Genomic DNA, 22941 nt, shown 5'->3' with positions numbered 1-22941 from the left:
CTTCAAGTCCTGTAGGTTTGCGAGCATAGAACTCCTGGATGTTTTTACCTTTCTGTTAACCTTTGCCAGTAAGCATGAATATTTTTTTGGTAGAATATTCTGTTTGATCAGATTTTTTTTTTTTACTGAAGAATTAAATTCCACAGTTTGATTACTGTATTACGTGTTTGATTTTTGCAGGCTGTAAAATTTCCCAATGTATTGTACAGTTCACCTTTTTCAAAAGGGATTTACTAAATTGCATGTAGAACAGCTATTGTTCAACCTTTTCCATAACTTTCTGGTGGTTCATTAGTAAGTAGCAGAATCTTCTCAGGAAGGAATGGCCCTCAGAGCTCCACCTGACTGGCCAGCCAAGAAATCTGAAGCAAATGTCTAAGGAAAAGGTTGGGGATGTTGTTCAGTGTGTTATGCTGACAACTGGATTATCAAACTGGTCATCCTTTCATCAGTTTTTGGGTTTTGGTGTTTTTTTTAATGATATTTTTCAGTTAAGTCATTAGATCTTTGAACTTTATTAAAAAAAAAAAAAAAGAATGAAATTCTGTTTTGTCTTCAACAGTGCCCTTAAAGATAGTCGTTTCCCCCCAATGACGAGGGATGAGCTGCCACGGCTTTTCTGCTCAGTGTCTCTACTCACTAACTTTGAAGATGTATGTGACTACATGGACTGGGAGGTAAGGACTGTGCATGTCTTGTAAGAAAATGTCTTTGATAACCATGAGCATCTGTAGCAGAACTCTCACTGTTTAAGTCATCTGCATATACTCAGTGTAGCTGCTGTTTGGCACTCTATACAGAGTGTTTAGTGTAACGATTCAAGATGCCGTTTTGGTAGAACTGCCATTGCCTTGAAAGCCTGAGCCAAGAAAATGGAGTAGAGTTGATTTCCATTTGTCTTCCTTTGCTTTCAGAGCAAGTGGCCTGCAGAACAACACAAAGCCCTGATACAGTGAGGCCACGTAACTGACAGCTCTTGTTTTCCTGTGCTCCTTATTAGAGCATAATCTGTTTTACTTGACTGGTTCTAGGAAACCTGCATGCATTCTCTCAGAGCAGTAGCATAAAAGCCACAGATTAAGAAGCTTTTAGGGTTGTTTCTGAGAAGGTGTACTGGACAAAGTGTTATTCTGTATTCTTATGTTCTTTCCCAAATTACTTGGTTTTAGATGCTTGCAAAAAAGTAAATTGCTGGACTGAAGATCAACTTCTCATCTCAGCCAGGATGTACTTTCAGTCTATATTTGAGCAGATAGAAATTTTTTTGAAGATGTTGTATATGCTACTGGATGTGTTACAGTGCCAGAGACACCCTGCAAATTAAGAGTGCTTTCATGTAATAATGACTTCCCTACAATGGTGGCTTAGCCCTACTAGATATTTAGGAATTCTTAATAGCAAAAGAGGTTTCCTGGTGGGCCCACACATAACAAAAGTGAATGGAATATTTGTTGTCACAGTGGTAGAAGGCACCACAGAATGGTGGTCTTACGGCTTAAGTCACAACATTCAAATTTGTTTGAAATAATGGAGGATTTTACTTTCAGTGCCCTCTTTGTGTCTTATGTAGAATCCTTGATTCCTCATCAATACTGTTAACAAGCTTAATGCAGAAAAGTAATTCCGTACAGTCGTGATTTACTTTCCAGAATCTCATGATTCTTCTCATTGGAGAGTTCTGGCTTATGGAGGAAGAATGGAAGGGTCAAAAATACAATAGCCTTTGCATTATTCATTTGCCAACTTGTTCTCTCATATTTAATTCAAGGGTTTTAAAACCTTCAGTGAATTCCTGTGAATTCTCCCAAACAAAGTCCTTACCCCCCATCCTAGGAATATTTGGGGCAATTTTAGAGAAATTTTAACCAGTATTCTGGTTTAGAGCTTGTGCAACTGAATATATAAACACTTAAAAGTCAGCCAAATGCATAGGTAGTTAATGTGATGTTGCTGTTGTAAGGCTAACATTCATTTTTTCCAAGTAAATTTGGTTTATTACCTATAGTAGCATTTGTTTCCGTGTCACATAACTTACTTTACCAATGAGGTTTATTTGGCAAACTTGGTGATTTGTTCCTCATTGATAGGTCCCATTTAAGCTCAACGGGTTGTCTATTTTCCTGTGTACAGTAATAAAAATAGTTTGTGTTGATGGGACGTGTTTTGAGAAGACACCACCAAACTGGTGGACTTATGGATGAGTTTTTCTTTTATATTTTCTTTCATTCAGGAAAGGGAGCAAGATCAACGAAGTGTTGTTTTCTGGTAGTTTGCAAATCAAACTGTCAGCATTCTCCTAGCGTGGTGCTTAAAAGTGACTCGGTGACTTTGCTGAGGATTGCCCAGTAAGAGCAGATTGGAAACTGGTATAAGCTTAATAGCTGACAGTGACCCCATGGAAAGGCTTTGTGAAATTCCTTCCACGGTCTGCTTGTTAGTGCTTGCCTTTTAAATATGGCTGAACTGCTCTTGGCTGTAACAGTCTGACACGACTGAGCACCCATCTTCATCTAGTGGCAATAATCACACGCTGTAGTATAGATGAGTTGAGATTTCAGAAGGCTGAGCTGTGGAGGGTTGACACGATGCTTCTCGGGAGGTTGGTTGTATTTTACAGCGATCTGAAATGGCGTTCTTTTAATTTGATACCGACCTTTTTCTGTTCTAATAAAAAGCCTTTCAAAACTGACATGGGCAAAGATGTGCAAAGGAGCATTATTGGAATTAGATGTTTGGGACTTAAGTGCTGAACTTCATTTGCAATGTTATTGCAATTGCAGAAACATACTCTGTTCTCATCTTAGCAATAAGCTAAGTAGATTTTAGCCTCTAACACCATTTCTTTTTACTTTCAGGCTCCTTAAGTTCATAATTACATCATCTGAGTATACAGATTTGAACTTTATATCCATTTTATGAATGTTAAGTAATAAAATACATTAAAATTGGCAGCAAACTCAATATGTTAGCCTCTAATTAATTTTTCCTTTGTAAGGAGTGGTAGTTTCATGCAGAAGGCTTGTGGAGACCATGGCCAAGATTTCTCCCATTTCTTCTCTGTACTTATGTCATATATAAAAATCACAGACCTTGAAAAATAAAGTATTAAAATAACCAAATATGTTAATTGAACAAGTGGTCATTAAGAGCTCTGGAGGTGTCCCTCAGTTGTTTTTTCACTGTCATGTGGTTATGTTAAAAGCAGTTGTCACTGGAAAAATTGCCAGAGTGTTTCTTATTAAATTTTAAGTTGAAAAACAAATGCCATGGAAAATACTGTGTGTGTGATAGCCTTTTAAATGTGAACTCTTCATTTCCTCATATAAAGTGGGGAACTTTGGATTTAAATAAAAATAATATCTCCATATTTTGTGCATGAAAACAAAAATATCAGTTATTAATGTTTTGAATTCCAAAGCAGCTTGTTCTCGTTGTACCTTGAAGCTGGCAGTTCTTAAATAATGCCCTGAAAAGGTACCTGGCCTCTTTCTTTTTTGGTAACTCCTGCATAAAATACTCCTACTGCCTTGAGATGAGTAGTTTTGGTTTCTGCAATGGCAGACTGCCATATTGCTCTAGTAGCATGGAAAGGGAAGCTGGAAGCTGAATGCTGTCCTCATACATGAGCAGGAATTTTGAGGGTTTCAGGATCCAGTTGGCAGTGACTGGTGGCCCAGGAATTTTGTCAGCAGCTGCTTTTGCACCTCAGCTGGTTTTTTTTTTGCAGAGATGGCATTTGTTTTGAACATCTTCTGCAACTGTTTGCAAAATGGCATTAACCAGTGAAAGGTTCTCATGTCGACCTTTATCATATTAGAAATCTCTTGTATCTTTTTTTTTTAATGTACTAATAAAACTGCCAATTTCTTGCAGGTGGGTGTACATGGCATTAGAATAGAATTCATCAATGAAAAAGGATCAAAACGCACCGCCACCTACTTACCGGAGGTTGCAAAGGAGCAAGGTCATTGTTGAGCTTTATTTCATATGATCTGGTGAAGAATTTAAGCATACCTATAAATCTAAAATGCAATATTTGACCTTGCACTGATGTCAGATGATGGAGCAATATTTAATTGTAAGAAAAGACTCTTCTATAAAATGCCAATTACGTGTCTGTCTCAATCCCCCTGTAGGGACTCAGTAAATTGTAGCTGTTCTGAAGCAAATCCTAACCATAGTGAGGTGTAAGAAAATAAATCATGGAGGGGTGGTACAGTGCTTCTACCTCACTTCACTTATTTGCCAAAAGCTATTAATTTTCATGCAATTGTTACCCTGTGATGTTAGATATGCAAAAGCTCTGCTAATATGCAGGCTGTCTGGACAATGATTTAAAAAGCTGATTTATTCCCAGTTTTGCAATGGTGCCTTTTCTCATTAGGTATTTGCTTCTAGTGTTTAATTCCTGCTATGAACAGTGGCTTCTGGGTTTTTGGATGGTGGGAAAGGATTATTTTCATACTGGAAGTTCAAAATAAGGTTTCTAAAGTGGTCCTTACAGTAGGACAGACTTCAGTTTGTGGATCAAGAAATTTACATATACAGTAGCTTTTGTTGAACAGCTGTTTGTTGAGCCAAGCTACTCACTGAAGTTTTTCTCTTTGAGGCTTAAAAGTGTGTCTCAGCCTTTTGACTTCTGCATTGCCTCTTCTTCATTTTCCTTCTGGTGCACTAAGTAATAGCAGTGAGACCTTCATTAACAGATAATAGATAATTTGGTTTTGCAATGGTCACTTAAAAGCTCAGATGCCTTCTAAGACAGTTCTTTCCCTTTTGCTGTCTAAGGTTGGCCAGTTACCAAAGGGTTCTCTTGTTAGGACCTTTGGTGATCACTTAGACATATTTTTTTCAGTATTTTTTTTAATTCAGGAATTGGGGGAGGGCTTAAATTTCTTACTTGTGGTAGACTATGCGTTACAATCTGACTCTCAAAAATTTACTAAAATCATTTTTTTCTTTTTTTTCTGTCTTAAAAATGCAGTGTGACAAACTTAATTGCATCTTTGGGAAGTAAGATGTCTATTTTAGAAACACTGGGCTTTTTAAAATTGACATGTAGGAGTTTTGCATAGCATGACTTTATTGAGCACAGTAGTGAATCTGAATTTTTGTTGTCACTTTTTTAAACTGACCAGGCTGCTACATATCACAGGTGTTCTGAAATTTAAAATATCACTCTTAACTTTACAGTGATATTTATGGAGAGCACTAATGCCTGAAGTTCTCTCCACCCATTCAGTTAATAAATCTTTTGAATTTTCTTCCATACAGAAACGAAGTTTTCCATGCTGCCAGAGCCATTTAGGATGTGTGATCAGATGTGATTAATGATCTGAACGACTCAGAAAATTGCAATTTTGTTTGTCATTGTCAGTCACCTGGATATAGTGGGTCCAGTATTTCAACCACAAGATAAAAATGCATTGTTGGTAGAGCAAGCTTTATGCCTCGTGAAATGCTGTTCAGCTTCTTTCCCACAGCTATCTCCTGCACAGGAGAATGTCCCATGTTTCATACATAACTTCAGGAGAGCAGTTGTGTTACCAGTATCACTACATTTCGTGCTGTGTTTTTGCAACATCTATTCCTACTGCAGTAATGCTCATGAATTTTTACCACTGTGAAATTCAACAGGATGGGACCACATTCAAACCATAGATTCCTTATTGAGGAAAGGAGGCTACAAAGCTCCGATTACTAATGAATTCAGGAAAACCATAAAGCTAACCAGGTACGCATCCCGGGGATACTCCAGATAAGCCCTGTTGGTTTGGTTTTAGTGTGATGAGTTCATTTCCTGGTAAGTGGTTGTTTCAGATGTTAACAGTAAGCTTTCCTGTATGTATTATTAATATTTTCTTTCTTTTCACAACAGGAATACAGACTTCTGAGAATATCTGTGCCTTGCATTAAATACAATAGGGATTACAGGCACTAAGCAAGGAAGAGAGGGCTGCTAAGTAGCTTGCTACATATATACCAGGGAGTATATATATTTTGTTTCATAACTGAGAAATCCTTACAGCGTATCAGCTCTGCAGTTTTACAGTTTGCTCATTGGCTGCAGTGGATCTCAAGGGGCTGTTATTAAGGGGGATTACTTGCCATTGTCACGTTGTGTTTGAGCAGTCGGTGCTCTGTGGGGCTGCTGCTCTGGAGGCCATGCAGTGCCCTGAGCTGCTCAGCTCTCCAAGTGGGCGCTGGGGCTTTTCCCTCCTGCAGAGTAGGGGCTTCATCTCCTACCAGGTGCTGGGCATGCAAACTGGGGAGCTGATCTGACAGGTGGTGCAGCAGCTTGACTTCATCAGGAATTCTAGGAAGGAAGACATAAGTCCAGTGCTTTATTCCATGCTCAGACACTGTTGTATAATTGTGTGCCCGTTGTAAAGCTTGTTTAATACAACGTGCTCATGAGGGCTCATTAGCAGGTCAGAGCCAAAATATTATAGAATGGGTCACAGATGTTCCACCTATAAAACTGTAGTTGTATGGTGAAAGGTGAAAGAACAGGTGTCAATAGGAAGCCCTGTAAAACAACATAATTTTATAACCATGCAGTACAAAGTGACTGCTGAGCTCTAGTTGTTTATTCCATGCTTTGAGAACTGAGGATTTTATGAATCCTGTGTCATAAGGAGGTATTGACTGATAACCCATGAGGTTTCTTTTCTCTCTTTGGGGATAACAAGCACTATTATTAACTCAGCTTATAAATTTGGTAGTTAGAGACCTTTGTCCAACACCATTATTCTTCCTATCTTTTGGTGACTTGTAGGGACTCACAGGGATAGGAGATTCATTTTTAATACGTTGGTTGGATATGTTACCATCACTTCTGTGTACTTATTTCTTTGGGAATTCTTTCCTCCTTAGTGCAGCTGGATTGGGTGTGAGCTAGACTCGACTCCATGTTTCCATAATTAAAACCCAGTCCTTTCATTTCAGACAAAAATACTGGGCTTCTCATTATTGTTAATGTGCACTTAGAAGACAAAGAGCTGAGATTTTTTTTTCAGTTCCCACTTTTGTCACCTAGATCTAAAATGTTTGCCATTACTTAGCAGTGTTTAGACTTGGCAGAAGACAGAGCATTTCTCAGAAAACTGTGTTTTCACTTTAGAAGAATCTGTCCTTCATTCAGTGTTGTTCTGGGTAAGGAAAAAGACTTCGTCCCACTGACTGTTTGAAATTCTGCTTTCTAGTAGGAACCTGATTACAGGGGAGTTGCTATTGCTAAGGAAAACATGCTGTTCTCAGGGTTACATTTGGGAGGAAGGGTTTATAGAATCCAGCTTAAACTTCCAAATGCAGCGCCCCAATTTTCTTGCTATCTATTTTAAAGAAGAATATATAGAACATATGGTGATAATTTAGGGCACGAGTAGCTGTTGGAGTTCTTAAGTGAGACTTTCTGTTCACCTCAGTGAATAAGGGATGTATTTTTCCAAGACACAAAACTTCTGTATAGCACGTACATTCTTCCAGCTCCATGATTCTGTTTGAAGCAATGGCATACCAGTGCAGAACAAAACAAAAGTGTTCTGTTTAGTGTATTTAGTTCAACATCCCAGCCACAAAATCACAAGCCTAATGAGTAGAATAGACAAAGCGTGTTGTTTAATGTTATGATTTTTTTTTCCATCTGTGATTCTACACAGGCTGCCCTTGGCCTGTTTTGACTCGCTTAGAACCACTAGTTGCCAAGCTTATAGTTTAGTTCCATAGTGGTGGGGGAATTAATGCACAGATCAGCTGACTCATCAGGTGCAGGGAGCACAGTGCACCACTCCTATCACTGAGAGAGGAGCTGCAGCTCAGCTGTGACCAGCAGCCATTTAAGTCAGTACATCATTAACCAGCACTGTTGTAGCAAGTAATTGTGGGCACTGTGGTGCACTGAAGCAAGAAGCTGCAAGGATAAGGTGTTCTGCTCTGTTCCTCTGGCAGAGGCAGCAGAAACAATTGTGTTTGCCACCTCAGTTGCTGCAGTTGGTAACTACAGTAGTTTAAATGTGTGTGTTGGGCTGCGAGTACAAACTGTTGAGGCATGCATTGTGCTTTTTCAGCCCTAAAAGGGAAAACAACAAACAGAGCAACTCCAGAAGAGAAATGTCATAAACAGGTGGCAGTATTTTAAACCACTGTAGCTGGATTCACCACCTCTCATCTGTAAGATCTCTTATGCAAGGGCTCACGAAGTGACATTTGTGGCAATATGGAATAGTGTTATTTTTGTGTAGATTTCACAGTTTTACAGATAAGTGTAAATGTGGCAATATGTTCCTTGTTGTCAAACAGTATCAATGCAAATTTATCTGAAGTATTTTTTGGGGGGTGGGGGCAGTTCTACTTTAAAGCTATATATGGTTTAAAAGGGAAATAACTTTATTTAACGTAGCTGGATTTATTTTAAAAGCAGAATGTGCTAAAAATTACTTTTTAAAAACAGCTTTGGAATCAGTACTGCTTGTTTACAGGGCTTTTCTCTGTTCTCCAAATAATCTCTAGATTATTTGTAGAGAATTGGCTGATAATTTCAGACGCTCAGTCAGTCATCACAGTTCAAATACCTTGAGTAAAGTAGTAGGCAGTGATTTTTAATAGTTTTTTTTTTTTTTAATTTAAAATATTTTTCATAAGCACTTATGTTGTGACTTGTATGATTCAAGAACAACCCCCAAAAACATGGTAGTTCTCTCCATGCCCTTGTGCATGCAATCTGAAGTTTGTCTTATTCCTAAGACCAGAAGTGCAGAGCTGTTCTCATCATTAAACGTACACCTAGCACCATATTCTTAGTGCTGCTCATAGCTGCCCAATGAAAGTTCTTGAATTTGCTTTCTCTCTCTTTTCTAGGTACCGTAGTGAGAAGATGACCATGAGCTACACAGAGTACCTTGCCCATCGTCAGCATCATCACTTCCAAAATGGCATTGGGCACCCCCTCCCACCATACAACCATTATTCCTGACACTGAGCCGCATGACCAGTCACTGGACCTCTCTGCAGACCTCTTCCCAGGAGACCCTGCCCCTTCTTGGTCTAGCTATCTCTATTACTGTACCATTTTATGATGATAGTTTCCGTTGCCATTTTGAGGCTTCTCCATAGTTGGTTAAGCTCATTGTGGCAACGGGAGGGAAAACTGCATTATTACAAAGATCCCATACTTTTTTATTGAATCACTGCAGATTTTTTTGCAGCATATATAGCCCTTGGGTTTTTTATGAAATGTTAAATTTCTACTTCATTAACATTGAATTATATCAGTCAAGACTTTCTGTGACTGTGGATGGAAGGAAGAGTTTAAGGATTACAGTTGGGGATTCTTTGCTCAGAAAAAAAAAAAGGCATTCATGGCTTTTTCATTAATAGCTCTGTCAGGGAATGAAACATATCAGATTCAGGTATTATATTAGACAATGAATTGCATTTTCTTAACTTTCTTAATAGTAGTCTGTGGTACAATATTTCATAGACTTTCTTCTTCCCTTTGAGTTTTTCCATGAGCTCCTCTGCTCATTCGTTCAGGTCTCCTGCCATGGTTGAGCAAGGAGCTCATGGGGAAAAAAAAAACAAAACAAAGGGAAGAAGAAACTCTATGAAATGTGGAAAAAGGACCTGGCCACTTGGGAGGAATATAGGAATGCTGTCAGGACCTGCAGGGATGCCGCGAGGAAGGGTAAGGCCCACTTGGAATTAAATCTGGTGAGGGAGGTCACGGACAGCAAGAATGGGTCTGTTTTGTTGGGTTTTTTTCCCAATATGTCAGTAGCAGAAGGAAGACTAGGGGAAATGTGGGCCTGCTGCTTAATGAGGTGGGTGCCCTGATAACAGGGGATGTTGAGAAGGCGGAGATGCTGAACACCTTCTTTGCTTCGGTCTTTACTGATTAGACTGTCCCTTTGGAACCTCAGACCAAGGAGGTAAGAGAGTCTGGAGAAAAAGACTCCCTTGGTCCAGGAGGATCTGGTCAGAGATCATCTAGGCAAACTTGACACACATCCACTGATCCCAGTGGGGTGCACCCACAAATGCTGAGGAAGCTGGCAGAAGTGATTGCCAAACCACACTATCATCTTGGGAAAGGTGCCTGAAGACTGGAGGATAGCCAGTGTCACTCCAGCCTTCAAAAAGGATGAGGAGGAGGAGCTGGAAAACTACAGGTCAGTTGGCATCACCTCTGACCCTGGAAAGGAGATGGAACAGCTTGTTCTGGATGCCATCACCAAACAAGTGGGAGAGAAGGTGGTTACCAGGAGTAGCGTGGTGGTGGATTCACCAAGAGGGAAATCTTGATAGCCTTCTGTGATGTCATCAGCTGGATAGATGAGGGGAGAGCAGTGGATGTTGTGTACCTTGACTTCCGCAAGGCTTTAGACAAGACTCTGCAGCCATTCAACAGGACATGTACAGGTTGGTGAGTTGGGCAGAGAGGAACCTGATGAGCTTCAGCAAGAGCAAGTGCAGGGTCCTGCATCTGGGAAGGAATGACTGCATGCATCAGTAGAGGTTTAGGGGCGTTCTGCAGAGAAGGAGCTGGGTGCTAGCCACAAGCCAGCAGTGTGCCCTTGTGGCTGAGAAGGCCAACTTTATCTTGGGGTGCATTAAAAAGAGCATGGCCAGCAGGTCGAGGGAGATGATCCTCCCCTTCTCCTCTGCACTGGTGAGACCACATCTGGAGCAGTGTGTCCAGTTCTGGGCTCCCCAGTTCAAGAAAAACAGATATCTTCTAGAGAGAGTCCAGAGAAGGGTCACAAAGATGAAGAGGGGCCTGGAGCATCTCCTGTATGAGAAAAGGCTGAGAGACCTGGGGCTGTTCAGTCTGGAGAAGAGAATGCTGAGAGGGGATCTCAGCGCTGTTTATCAGTATCTAAAGTGTAGGAGTCAAATGGATGAGGCCAGCCAGGCTCTTTTCCAGTGGTATGCAGCAACAGGACAGGGGGCAATGGGCAAAAAACTGGAACACAGGAAGTTTCATAACACAAGGAAGAACTTCTTTACTGTGAGAATAATGGAGCACTGGAATAGGCTGCCCAGAAAGGTGGTGGAATCTCGATTTCTGGAGATACTCAAGACCCACTGGGTGCCTTCCTATGTGATCTGCTTATCTGCTTCAGCAGGGGATTGGACTCAGTGATGTCCAGAGGCTCCTTCTACTCCCTAGAATTCTGTGTTTCTGTAACAGTTTCTCACCCCTGCAGTAAAGATTTCATGTAGCTGTAGATGTAGGTCGCTCTGAAAGTAATGCTTCCTATTTATTTACATGGAAACTACAACAGATACAAAGAGCACAGTAACACTACTTGATAGAGAAAATCCTCAGCTGCAAAACACTAGTTTTCAACATAGTTATCACCATTAACAGAGACTGCCCCTCTGCTGCCATCTGTCACACAGCAACAAAATGTAACGGAATACTGGGGGTGAGGTTCAACCTCTGCTGCCATCCCACCAACATCTGCCTCTAATTTCATGGGCCAACACCATAAAATAGGAGGCATCACTTTCAGAGCAGTGCTTGTACAATGACCTTCAGCTCAAGCACACAGCCACAATTTGAAGGCTCATATCCAAAATGCTTTTCTGGATATGGAGAAGCAATTAAATGTAATAAGAGGTGAGCAGTGTGCTCAGAATCACGTGGTCTAATTGAAAGGACATGACATAATCCAGTAGGATACCTTTATCTCCTGTTCTGCACTGGAAGCTGAGGGCAGCCCAGCCCTGTCAAGCCTACTCATCATAATGCATTTGTAATGAGACAATGCCTTTGTGATGAGCTCAAATTGGAAGTTACATTTGTTTTTAGAAACAGATTGGTGAGTAGCAGATGTCATATTAGGAAGAAAATGGATTTAGATTTTAGTGCCTTTGACTATGACATGATTATACTTGCATATAAAATTCATAGAAAAAATATAGCAAATGCACCAGACATTCCAGTAATCAACGTGGAGTTCTTTGCTGCTCTGGTGTCAGGTTTTTTGGGATTTTCTAAAGTGAGATATTTTTCGTTTTCTTATTTTAGAAAAGAAAAATCCCTATCTTCTTCTTGCTTGTGCTTTTGAATTTGTTGGGTTTTATCAGGTCATGAATAGTTGGGTAACTTGTTTTAAAAAAAAAAAATTGTGTTGTGAAAGAGCACAGGACAAGTATGCCATAATTTGTACATCTTTTCATCTATTACAGGAATAGCACTTGAGAGCTGTGAGTACTTCATAATAATTCTCATAATTCTCCACAAGGTAGGAGAAAGAAAACTGATGAGGACTTGTAACAACTGTAAAAATAGGATTTAAGTGGTATGTGTGGTATGTTGCAAGCAGAGTATATGCAGGAGCTACCTCCTTGCTCACGTGCCTGCAGAACTCCCACTAATACCCGCTGTAGTTCAGTGCACGTTTTAGGGGACTCCACATCCCATCTACAATGGAAAAGACCTTCCTTACATGGTGAGCCAACTGTGGTAAGCAGGAATTCCAGTTATTTTGAATAATGAATGTTTTAAAAAATACGTATATCGCTCAAATAGATAAATAGAGTTAAATTGTTAAAAGGAACGAGAAGACTAAAAATGTTCAGAAAACAGATATGGATAAATTATCCCTTATGTGAGGTTAGAATGCCACTTTATTTGTACAGAGGTTCTTGTAGAAGGTCTTTTGTATTCCTTCATCCACAGCATCCGATGTCCAAATATTTCCATTTTCAGTTGTGATGCCTTAATTTATAAGCAGAGGGCCTGAAATGTCAGGAGCCAAGAGGTGCCAGGCAGACGCTGCAAAAACTAATAGATGTTTATACAGAGGCTATTTTGGATGATACGTTGTCTTGTTTCTACTTGGGGGAGCGGTTTCAAATGGATTTGTCTTCAAGTGGAAACTGTGAACCGGTGGCTACCTGAGAGGTGTTTTGGTTTTGTTTTTTTTTCCTTGCCCTTATAGGGAAACTGAGCACAAACTGAATCATTCTGCTGCAAAAAACAAACAAAACACAAAGTCATCCAACCCCATCCTTATCTGTCATCTCGTTACAGCACGCTCACACCGCTGGTGAGCTCATCCTTAGAAGTTTTTTAAAAAGATCTATTATATATAAAAATATATATGTATTGAAAGGTGCTAATCAACCTCAAGCAGGTCACGTGACTGGTCATGCGGATCTAAAATCATATCAGATTTTTTAAAAATCTTCGATATATGCAGATGTTATACAGAATTTCTTACCAGTGTAATAATAATATACTGATGAATAAACAATCCTGCGGGTTTTTAAGGACAAGGTCAGCAATACTCCCCACCATGGCCTGGGGGGGAAAAGGATAGTTTTGTCTCCTTTTTGTATACAGCATAATGCACAATGCATTTTTGTCTATCTCTTAGTAGCTGTTGCTTACAAGTATAGTTAAAGGGGTGTTATACAAACTGTAAAGGTGTGCTTTTGACATGACTTAATGCCAGACCCTTCTGGACCAGTTTTGTATCACTAATTAAAAAGCTGTTACAAAGTCTGCGGTCAATCAGGTTGTATGGTATTTTTTTAGAACAGATTGGAATAATCAGTTTATCTACAGTGTTTCTAAGGCACCTACCTCCTCAGCACGCGAGTGCTGAGAATACTGCGGATTGTTTCTGTGTCATTGTGGGGTTGTTATACAGAATGTGCAGTTCACTGTGACATGCACTGGGACAGAATAGGTCTGTTTGCCTAAAGCGAATCGACAATTGCTTTCACAAATGCCATTCTCTCATAGCTGTTACCCTTTCAGATATACTGCTGGATTTAGATGTATTAATATTATTTTTTAATGTGGGGGCACTTCGTAAGAAGTGATGGTACAACCGAGTAGCTCATTCCACTCTTTTTAAGTTGGAATGCTGATTTTTTGATAAGCACTAATCCATTTGCCTTATTCCTTGAAGGTTTTTTTTTAATTATTCTTTTGCTTAACGTTTCTGAAGTCCTCCTTCTGTAAACTTAAGTGAGACAGCAGAACCCCAGACTGATGTGATGCTGTTGCTTAGCCGTGCCTCAAGTGGCCTTCCTTCCGCCTGGACCGCTGTAGCACTGACCTGGCACCATCTCAGCCCCAACGCTGGTCACAGCAGGGGGAGGGGGCACCTGAGAGTTCTGACCTCAGATACAACACTGAGAGAGTCAAATCCATTTGCACACCCTGGCGTTTGTATACGGACCTCTTTACTTGTCTCCAAATGTGCGGGTTTTTAAAATTGTCGTCTGGAGTAGGTTACATCTCTTGTGTGTGTTAGATCGAACCAAAGAAGCCTCCAGCCATGCCCAGATGCTGCTCCTAAAGCCTGCCTTCCAGTCCTTGCAAAAGCCCCGCAGGATTAAATGTGTTAATTTTTTTATTTTTGTACAGTTTCTAACTGATTTTTGCTAGTGATGTTAATTGAATTAAGTTTATTTGGGGAGTCTGAGTACCTCCTCCATTTAAATAAACTGGTGACTTTCCTTTTATGTTAAAAAAAAAAAAAAAGGGAAAAAAAAAAAGGAAACCCAAAGTGTGCCTCTAAGATTTAAAGGGTTTCTGGTTACATTTATTCTTAAGACCAGCAATGATTCTTTATATAGAAAGATATGTTTTCCTCGTTTTTTATTACTGTTAAATAAAAAATAAAAACCTCTTTCTTTGCTCTGGACCCAGTAATTGCGCTGGTACATAAACGCACTGAGAAAACAAACTTTTGTTTGAAACTTTTGTAACAACTTATGACTGTTTTTGTATATCAAAGTTGATTCTTTTCAAAATATTTGGATCTAGTTTCTAAGTTATTTTAGTGTTTTATATGTTACAAAAAAAAAAACAAAAAAAAAACCTTTAAATTGCTCACCAGCATCTTGAGTTATCTAATGCAATGGTGACACACAGTGGGCTTGGAGCTGCCTGGAGTAGCTGACAAGGCCTCTCTTTTTCTTCCTTTCTTAGTAACTTGATTGATTACAAATTATATCACAGATTACCTGAACCCCCTTCCTTTATAACTAGATCCTCCTTCCTTCCACATTTAATTGCTATTAGTGTGAAGAAACTGTTGAAATGGGCATTTTAATATAAGTATGGCTTAAAAAAGATAAAATGAGGAAAAAGAAAAAAAAATTATATAGAAGGTTATCTGTGGGTCTGTGAGATATGGCTGTGGAAAGATATTGTAGTAGTTTTAACACTATTGTTATTACCTTTTAAATCATTTACCCAATAAAACAAGGAAAAAGAATCACCATTTCTTTTTATGTTTCTCTGTTTAATTGTGTGGCTTTGTCAGTTGATTGCTTTTTTTAATTTAAGCATTCACAATCAGTGTTGATTTTAAAAGCTGATGCTGCAGTGGGAATGTTTTCCTGGGCTGAGGTCTGTCATTGGCTGTGCATGCTGTGGGAGGCAGCTCACAGCCTGGTTCTGAGGGAGATGCTGAGGGAGTTACAGCAGCTGGTCAGGTCTCGTTTTGTGCTTTTTATAATTAGACTCTAAATGTTGTCCAGTAAATACAGATTTATGTACTGGATTGAGTTCCTTATTCTCTGAAAGGTGAAATCAATCTCAGCTGTTCACAGACACGATGTTGTAACCAGTACAGTGCCTGCGCTGTACAGGAAAGTAGATGAGATCAATGTAGCAAAATGCATTGATAGCACCTGGAATAATTTCACAATTTTTTAACATTACTTTCTAGGTGTGACTTCATAGAATACTGAAGCTTGCTTTGCTGTGAGGGATTTCTCTGGTCTGGCAGAGCTAGCTGATGTGCAGGCTGACACATTGACCGCCTTTCATGGAAAAAATGTCGTGCAGGGTTTGCACTGACTGATGTAGGGCTCCTGTGAAGATGGAAGATTAAGGAAGAAGTCCCTTTCCTGATGCCAGTATTTAGTGCAGTGATAGAAAGGTATGTTCTACAGGGTAAGTGTTGGTTAAAGGGACTTTCTTTCCCCTGTAGAATAACTCCTGCAGCAAAGCAAGGAATTTCCAGTGTTGCCCTGGGATTCAGCTCTGAATATGGAAATGTTTTTGTTTGCCTTTGACTAATTCATTTTCAATAGGCTTCCTGTCTCTAGCTGAAAATACTTTGAAAACAAGAATAGTAGCCTTCAGATGTTGGTAACTCTGAAGGGAAAATCTGCTTTAGTTAAATAGCTTCCATTGATGTTCTTTCACTATTTTACAGACTTGGTATCATTTGTCTGAAATGGGTAGAAGTCTCCCCAGACCTTACAGACCATCAGGATGCAACACTAGTTACAGATTTCTTCCCAAAGCCTCCTGCTCTTTTTACATCAGCCAGGTATGGGGTTACGCAGAATAAAAATCAAACTAACAGAACAGTACCAAACATTAGGTCTATTTCAAAGAGGGGAGGTTGCTTATTATTCCATTCAGCATTATTGCAGTGTACTTACACGTCCTTTTAATTACAGCCAGAAGCTTTTCAGAAATGCAGTAATGATGGCAGTTGTTTGCCATCATCTACATGTGTGAGATTGACCAGAGAGACCTTGTAAATTATATAGTTCTGAGCTGAAAACTTCTGTACTTTTTCTGCCTTCCTCTACTGAGGTGACAGAGTACAGAACTAAAAAAAACCCACGCTCTACCAAAACTGTGGCAAGAAACCTGAAAGCAGAGTAAACAAAGACATCATAATAGCGTTTCCAGAGCTTTTTTACATGAAGGAGATGAACAGGATATTTGAAGTGACTAGAGGATTTGTGTCTTACAGTGAAGTAAACTCTGGCTTGTATTGCATGCTAAATTACAGGCGTAGGTCATACTCAAATGCTTTAAAAGTGCTAGAAACAGTGATAATCAGCAGAAACTGCATCATGCAAGGCAAACTAGATCTAGCAGTACAGACAGCTTAAGATAGGAGAAGCTGTATTCTTATTGATCTCATGGCCATCTATTATCAAGTCTCTGTGAATCTAGCTGTTAATACTACAAATAGAAGAGGAATGTCAGTTTTTTACCTACTTTAAAAAACAGCAAACACGACAGATGCAGTGCCTGACATGATTAGAATGACAACAAAATTACAGTACCATTAAAATGCATTTATTTGCTTTAATTCAAATGTTTAAGAGCTCTTTGCCCAGTGAGCTGGACATAGGGCACTACAACCAAAAAAATCAGACCAAAATACAAAAACAAGTACACAAGTTATCCCTTATTTGTAAATATTACCTCATAACCAAGTTATAGCACATTAAAAAGTTTACAAAATTTATAACATTCCTACAAATTATTCAGAACTAACAGCATACATGGCAGTTGAGCCTCTCCACAACCAGCCTTGACATTGCCATTCCATTCTGTGCCTGGGTAGCACTACACTGGGTAGCTAATGGGAACTGCAAGCTTCCAAAGACCACTGATGTGCTTCAGTCCAGTCCTTGAGCAGTTCCACTTCCCTGGCACAGGTTGGGTGGCGAGAGCAGTGTGGGTATGTGTCCTGTTCTGCCTGCTGCATCCTCTGCAGCATTGAGATAATGACTCAGTAAATGCAGAAATAATTTAAAAAAAAGTACAAAATTGACCCTGAAGAAAAACATCATCATTTTAAAAACGGCTTGGTTTTAACTAAGTTACAATAAAGCTGCAAGACAAGTATACAGCAATATCATATTGAGTACAAGATCACAAGAATCAACAGATTTGTTATGTATCTCATCACTAAAAATGAAAACATCAGCACTGATCCACCTGCTCGTAGAAACCTTCCACCTTCTAACAGAAGGGCTGATATATGCCTTCCTGTTAGCTTTTTCTGAACTGTGTTAACCATTAGGAATAATTTAATTCCTAAGTATCCACCTCAAGTTGAACAGTTTAAGGTGACAAGTGCTAGGATGCGACACAATGGCCTCAAGTTGCACCAGGAGAGGTTTACATTGAACATTAGGAAAAATTTCTGCACAAAAAGAGTGGTCAGGCATTGTACTGGGCTGCCCAGGGAAGTGGTGCAGTCCCCATCCTGGAAGTATTTCAGAGATGTGTAGATGTGGCACTGAGGGACATGGTAGGTGAGGTTAATGTTGGACTCGATCTTGAAGGCCTTTTCCAGCCTAAATGATCCTATGGTCCTATGACTTGAAAACAGCAAGAAGAACATCAAAGTCTATGTTGTCATTAGGTATAGATGCACAGGAAACAAATGCCTATGGTTTAGACGCAAGAATTAGAATATAGAAGTAAAATACAGTACTTGAACAGTTGCACATAGCCATTTCTGAAAGGAAAATACTATTAGGTTTTACAAAATGTTACAAAATATACTGAAATATCAAAACCCTGACTGTGGCTAGAGACAGAAGGATAAATCTATAATGAGGTACTCCAGAGTTTTAAGGTATGCAAATGAATAACTTTTCATGTCTCCCAGCCTCAGCAAGGCAGCATCTGCTGAAGCACAAGTGAGCTTTGCTTATAAGCAGCATTTGTCAAGCCCTAAGATGCTGAACCAAAACCAAAGTACAGGTGTGCATTCAGAGTTTTCATTGATTTATATAATTATGATCAAGTGCTGTTAATTTCACCCTTCAGAAGAAACAAAATGCAGATCTCTGGTGCTTAAACAGAAGGAAGTTAAACAGATACAGTTCATACACTGCCTACAGTGCCTGAATCCTTAGAAAAGTTATCGCTGCATGTGTACTGGACAGATAGAATCTTGGCACAATAATTTCAATATTCACAGGCTATCACCAGATCTTATGGTGGGTGCAGAAGTTTTAGCAGCTCATTTTTGCACTTTGAAAGGCTACTTAAAGAAGTCTGATCAACGAACCAACGCAGACAACTTCACTGTAGTTACCAGAGCTTCATTTATGTATATACCTGGAAGTAATTTAGACAGTCATTCAGTGACAGAAAGAGAAATCAGTTTCATTGCTCCTCATTTCTTTTGTCTGAAGTGTCTATGGTACTAAAGAGTATAATATAGAGATCTGATCAAACATCTGCCTGCATCCATATTTTTTCTAAAGTCCAGACCTAAGCACCGCACAGTAACTTTTTCTGGTATTGTAATGTATGAGTTTCTATAACCTGCTGGAACACCTCTCAAATACAAGCTGCCCTAAAAGGAAATAGTCTGCATGGCTGTATCAGCCTCCTGCTCTGTACTGTATCTACTCCTAGTATCTTCATAACTCTTAGTACTGAGAAAAAAGATGTACTGATATTGGAGAGCCAGGACTTACCCTTTCAATCATACATCGCACTGCTTCAACGTAAAACATCACCAGGCTCTGGTCAACAGCTTAAAGCTGTGACATCGATGGTGTCCATAGTGCCACAGGAGAGAATGCCCATCAGCTTTTATGAATAGCAACATAGTTTTACTCTTTAATTTCCAGCATAAATAAGAAAAAAATTACCAGGAATTCATCTAAACGGAATCACTGCTCATATAATAAACCATTTGTGGAAAAGAAAATCTGCCAGGGAACAGATATTCCCGTATGAAGGCTAAGTATTCTATTTTACTTTTCAAACCAATTTCCTTCACATTGAAAAAGCTCTGTCATCTGCATCTTCCAAACAGCTATTCAAAACAACTGAAGAGTAAAGTATGTGAATTTCCATTGATGTTTCAGAAGTTCATTCCTTTTTTGCTTCCCTTCAGCCCTATTCTTCCCCGTATGTGAAGCTTGTGTCTCAAGTGTGCTGACAACTTTCTGTACAGCTACACCATAAACCAAGCTGAAAGACTGTTTAAAAATGGTTTTCAGAATGTGTTGTGGAGAACTGTGACCTAATCTAGGTGGTCCTGCTCCAGCAGGAGGATTGGAGTAGATGATCTTCTGAGGTCAGTTTCAATCACTGACATTCTGTGATCCTGTGGATAAAAGCTCAGCTAGCTTCATTGATGGTGTACAACAAGCAAAAGCAGCCAGCACAGCTTACCATGAAGAAGAGTTTAAGACTCTGCTGCCCTTCTTCCCTTTAGATCCCAGTGGCTCCACTCTCCTGACAGTCATGAAATCCAGATGCTCATAAAATCCTTATTGAGTGTAATAGCCAGTTTACTTCTCCTTGCTGAATTATTACATTCAATTAGACATCTTAGCATCTTAAGCCAAAAGTTCAACATGCACCAAAACCCAAACTGGGGACGCGTGAAAGGAAATAAGAACTTCCCTCAACTATAAGTCAGAAGAACTTGAAAATTTTGCAATTTAAGAGAGACTGCACTGAGCTTACTTAAATGATTCTTGCTTCTGTAGTCTTAATTGACCAGAGGCAGTCAATGGTGATAAATAGGAGCTGTTTCAAACTTGTTTCCCATGCTCCGAAGCATATGATTAGACATAGGACATGCTGTTTGTTTTTTTCAAAGCAGGAAAGATTATTCAAAAAATAATAAAATTAGGTAAATAATAATCTGATGTTTGCAAAATTTGGCAAGATCATCCTACTGTAATGATGTTGCTTCTAAATCAGACTAGATTCAACAGAAAGCATTTTGCCAAGACTTAAGTAAATAAAAACAAATCAAGATAGCCTTGACAGTAACTGCGGGAAGGAAAGAACCACTGTACACATAGCTGTTCATAGGAGCCAAATAGGCATGAATATTTCTGTTCACCTCAGCATCTCTCAGCAACATCATGTATTTCATCAGCTGCAAATGAAATACTGACTCCTGAACTGAGCATCACATCAGCAGCTAATTAAGTAGTCTTTCACATATGGGTTCAGGCCTTCAATACCAATGCATGTTTTCTTTAGCTCACCCCTCCACAAATACACAGCACATGCCCTGCTTTACTGAAGCAGTAGTGAGATGGCTCAATAAAATTAATTATGTACTAAGACATTCGCAGGATCAGCAATTCACAGTCAACACTATGAGACAGCAATTGTTACTATCAAGTGCTTACCTTTCTCAAACTGAACAATGTAGTAGTTCAGTCTGTGCAACTGGGACTAGCTATACATGCTTCATAGTTGAGGTCAATCTTACATCTCAATTTATAGTAAACAGTACAGGATGTTTACTTTCTAGACATGAAAGAAAGCCAAAAGCTAGTCTGTAAGTTTGAATGTAGCAGAAAGGACTTCTAGTGGGAGATTACTTAAAAAACAAAACAAAACAAAAAAAACCATGCAGACATGTGAAAACATTTAGAGAAGTCATTTGTTCCCTCCCCAACTGTTTTCTTATCTTGCAGGAAAAAAAAAAGTCAACCACTTATCATTCTTACTTCTCTTCTTGAGGTATAAGCACTGTACCTTAACATCAGAATATATCTTCAGGTGATCCATCGAGAGGAGGTATGACGGCTTTGTTTTTATCTTACAAGTCACAGCTATGACAATGCAATGCAAGTGGCAACTAGCACTTTGTACAACACAATTCCTGCAACCCTGAAATACAGCAGGCTGCGCAACAACAGATCTACAGTTAACTATCTGGAAGAACACAGTAAAGATGTCCGAGCTTTCCTCCCTACAGTTTCTTCCCTTAGCCAATTTACTATTTATAATTCTCTTTACTTACATCCTTTTCTACTCCAAAACTCACTCTGACGAGAAGATCTAGCCATACTAGTAAACTGGAACATCGCCTTTTCAGTAGAAGCCTGTGCTGATTTCACATTCCTTTTTATACTTGTGTTTTAAAAATCAGTATGAAGAATGTATTAGAGCTTTGGAGACAGGAAATAGTTTCATTTTGTTTCCTCACCAACAGCTCTACTAAGGATCAGGGTAGAATGCAGAGGAGGAATGTTTAAAATGCTACTAAGTGAAAAAAGAGAAATGTTTACAATGTACATTGCAACTCTACTCAGTCTCCAGTCTAAGCTAAGTGACAGAAGCATTTTGTTTAAAGGCAGGTCAGTACTGTTGATTAAATACCTATCATAGCTTACACATAACATGGGCTTTTTTATAATTTCTGTGTGGTGTTTTCTACTCACTCTAAATTATCTCCAAAGCATCAAGATCTGATGGGACCTCACCAGACAGACGTTTATCCTTAGCAGGCCAGAAACCAAAGTATTCAGTTTAAAAAAAACAACAAGGTATTTAAAAGAGTTATTGTTCCCCAATATTTTCAACCAGCTTAAAGAAAATACAGTAAAACTTCACTGCTTTGCACTTATGACTTGGAGATTAAGTGTTACGTTGTTCCACCATGACCATTTTGCAACATTTAAGTACTAAGAGTTAAGCCATGATGATGCATTTCAAGATGTGTTCTGTTCACATGAGTAGAGAATTGGAATTCAGCTTTATTTCCTATCCTGCAATATAAACTATATTAATGGAAAAATTCTACTTAGTGGAAAATAAGTCAAAATGAGGTAGCTCTGCCACTCTTTTTGCTGGAATGTAGATAGATCCTCACCTAATTGTAAAGGGTAGATTAGCAAGATTTTACTGTAATCTACACAAAATGTATAAAACAGGAACCTCTTCCAGAATAAGGCCACTAATGTTGCCATTGGCAGTAGGCAGTGAAAAACAGCAGTTGAAAGAAAAACCCTCAATTGATAATAGAAGTGTCTGTGAGGCCATAAACTGCGGGGAGAAAAATAATAAAAACATTGTCTTCTCATCCCTCCTCTTGGTTTTCCAGTATGAATATAGGTGTCTCTGCTTCCTGTACGTACTGCTCCGTGGGGAGACATTTCAGTCTATTTTCTTAGCTGGAAATCTAAGCAAGTCCACACTACATTTAAAGATGGGGTCAGCACAGTAAAACAGTAAGATCACAAGCTTCCCATGAGTCATAGTCATGATAGTCTGATGTCCAGATGCCCAAATTCGATACCAGCGCCCATAAAAAGGATCTGAAATGGCTGGGCATAACATGTTGTTCAAATTCACTTCTGTAACCTAGGGAAGGGACAACAAGTTTATAAATTAACATGATTTATACTGCACTGATTCAGACACCAGAAATGATA

At 39.2% G+C, this 22941-nt stretch overlaps 2 protein-coding genes across 8 annotated transcripts in view; one reads left to right on the top strand and one right to left on the bottom strand.

Annotated features, from left to right (window-relative positions):
- The window catches only part of AMMECR1 (AMMECR nuclear protein 1), a 99730-nt gene extending 84479 nt beyond the window's left edge, over nucleotides 1-15251 (top strand). For both annotated transcript variants that reach the window (XM_090150103.1, XM_031594464.2), the window contains 4 exons: nucleotides 563-677; nucleotides 3874-3964; nucleotides 5638-5734; nucleotides 8860-15251. In XM_090150103.1, coding sequence (XP_090006229.1) covers nucleotides 563-677; nucleotides 3874-3964; nucleotides 5638-5734; nucleotides 8860-8974 — 418 coding nt within the window. In that variant the 3' untranslated portion in view covers nucleotides 8975-15251. The remainder of the gene's footprint in view (nucleotides 1-562; nucleotides 678-3873; nucleotides 3965-5637; nucleotides 5735-8859) is intronic.
- A 96-nt stretch (nucleotides 15252-15347) lies between these two features.
- TMEM164 (transmembrane protein 164) overlaps nucleotides 15348-22941 on the bottom strand; it is a 110239-nt gene continuing 102645 nt past the window's right edge. For all 6 annotated transcript variants that reach the window (XM_090150097.1, XM_090150096.1, XM_090150094.1 and 3 more), the window contains one exon: nucleotides 15348-22870. In XM_090150097.1, the coding sequence (XP_090006223.1) occupies nucleotides 22664-22870 (207 nt within the window). In that variant the 3' untranslated portion in view covers nucleotides 15348-22663. The remainder of the gene's footprint in view (nucleotides 22871-22941) is intronic.

The sequence above is a fragment of the Phasianus colchicus genome, chromosome 14 (assembly GCF_987193195.1).
Source record: "Phasianus colchicus chromosome 14, bPhaCol1.hap1.1, whole genome shotgun sequence".
Classification (NCBI taxonomy): domain Eukaryota; kingdom Metazoa; phylum Chordata; class Aves; order Galliformes; family Phasianidae; genus Phasianus; species Phasianus colchicus.
Note: the sequence above shows the minus strand (reverse complement) of the source record. Positions and strands in the feature narration are given on the sequence as shown.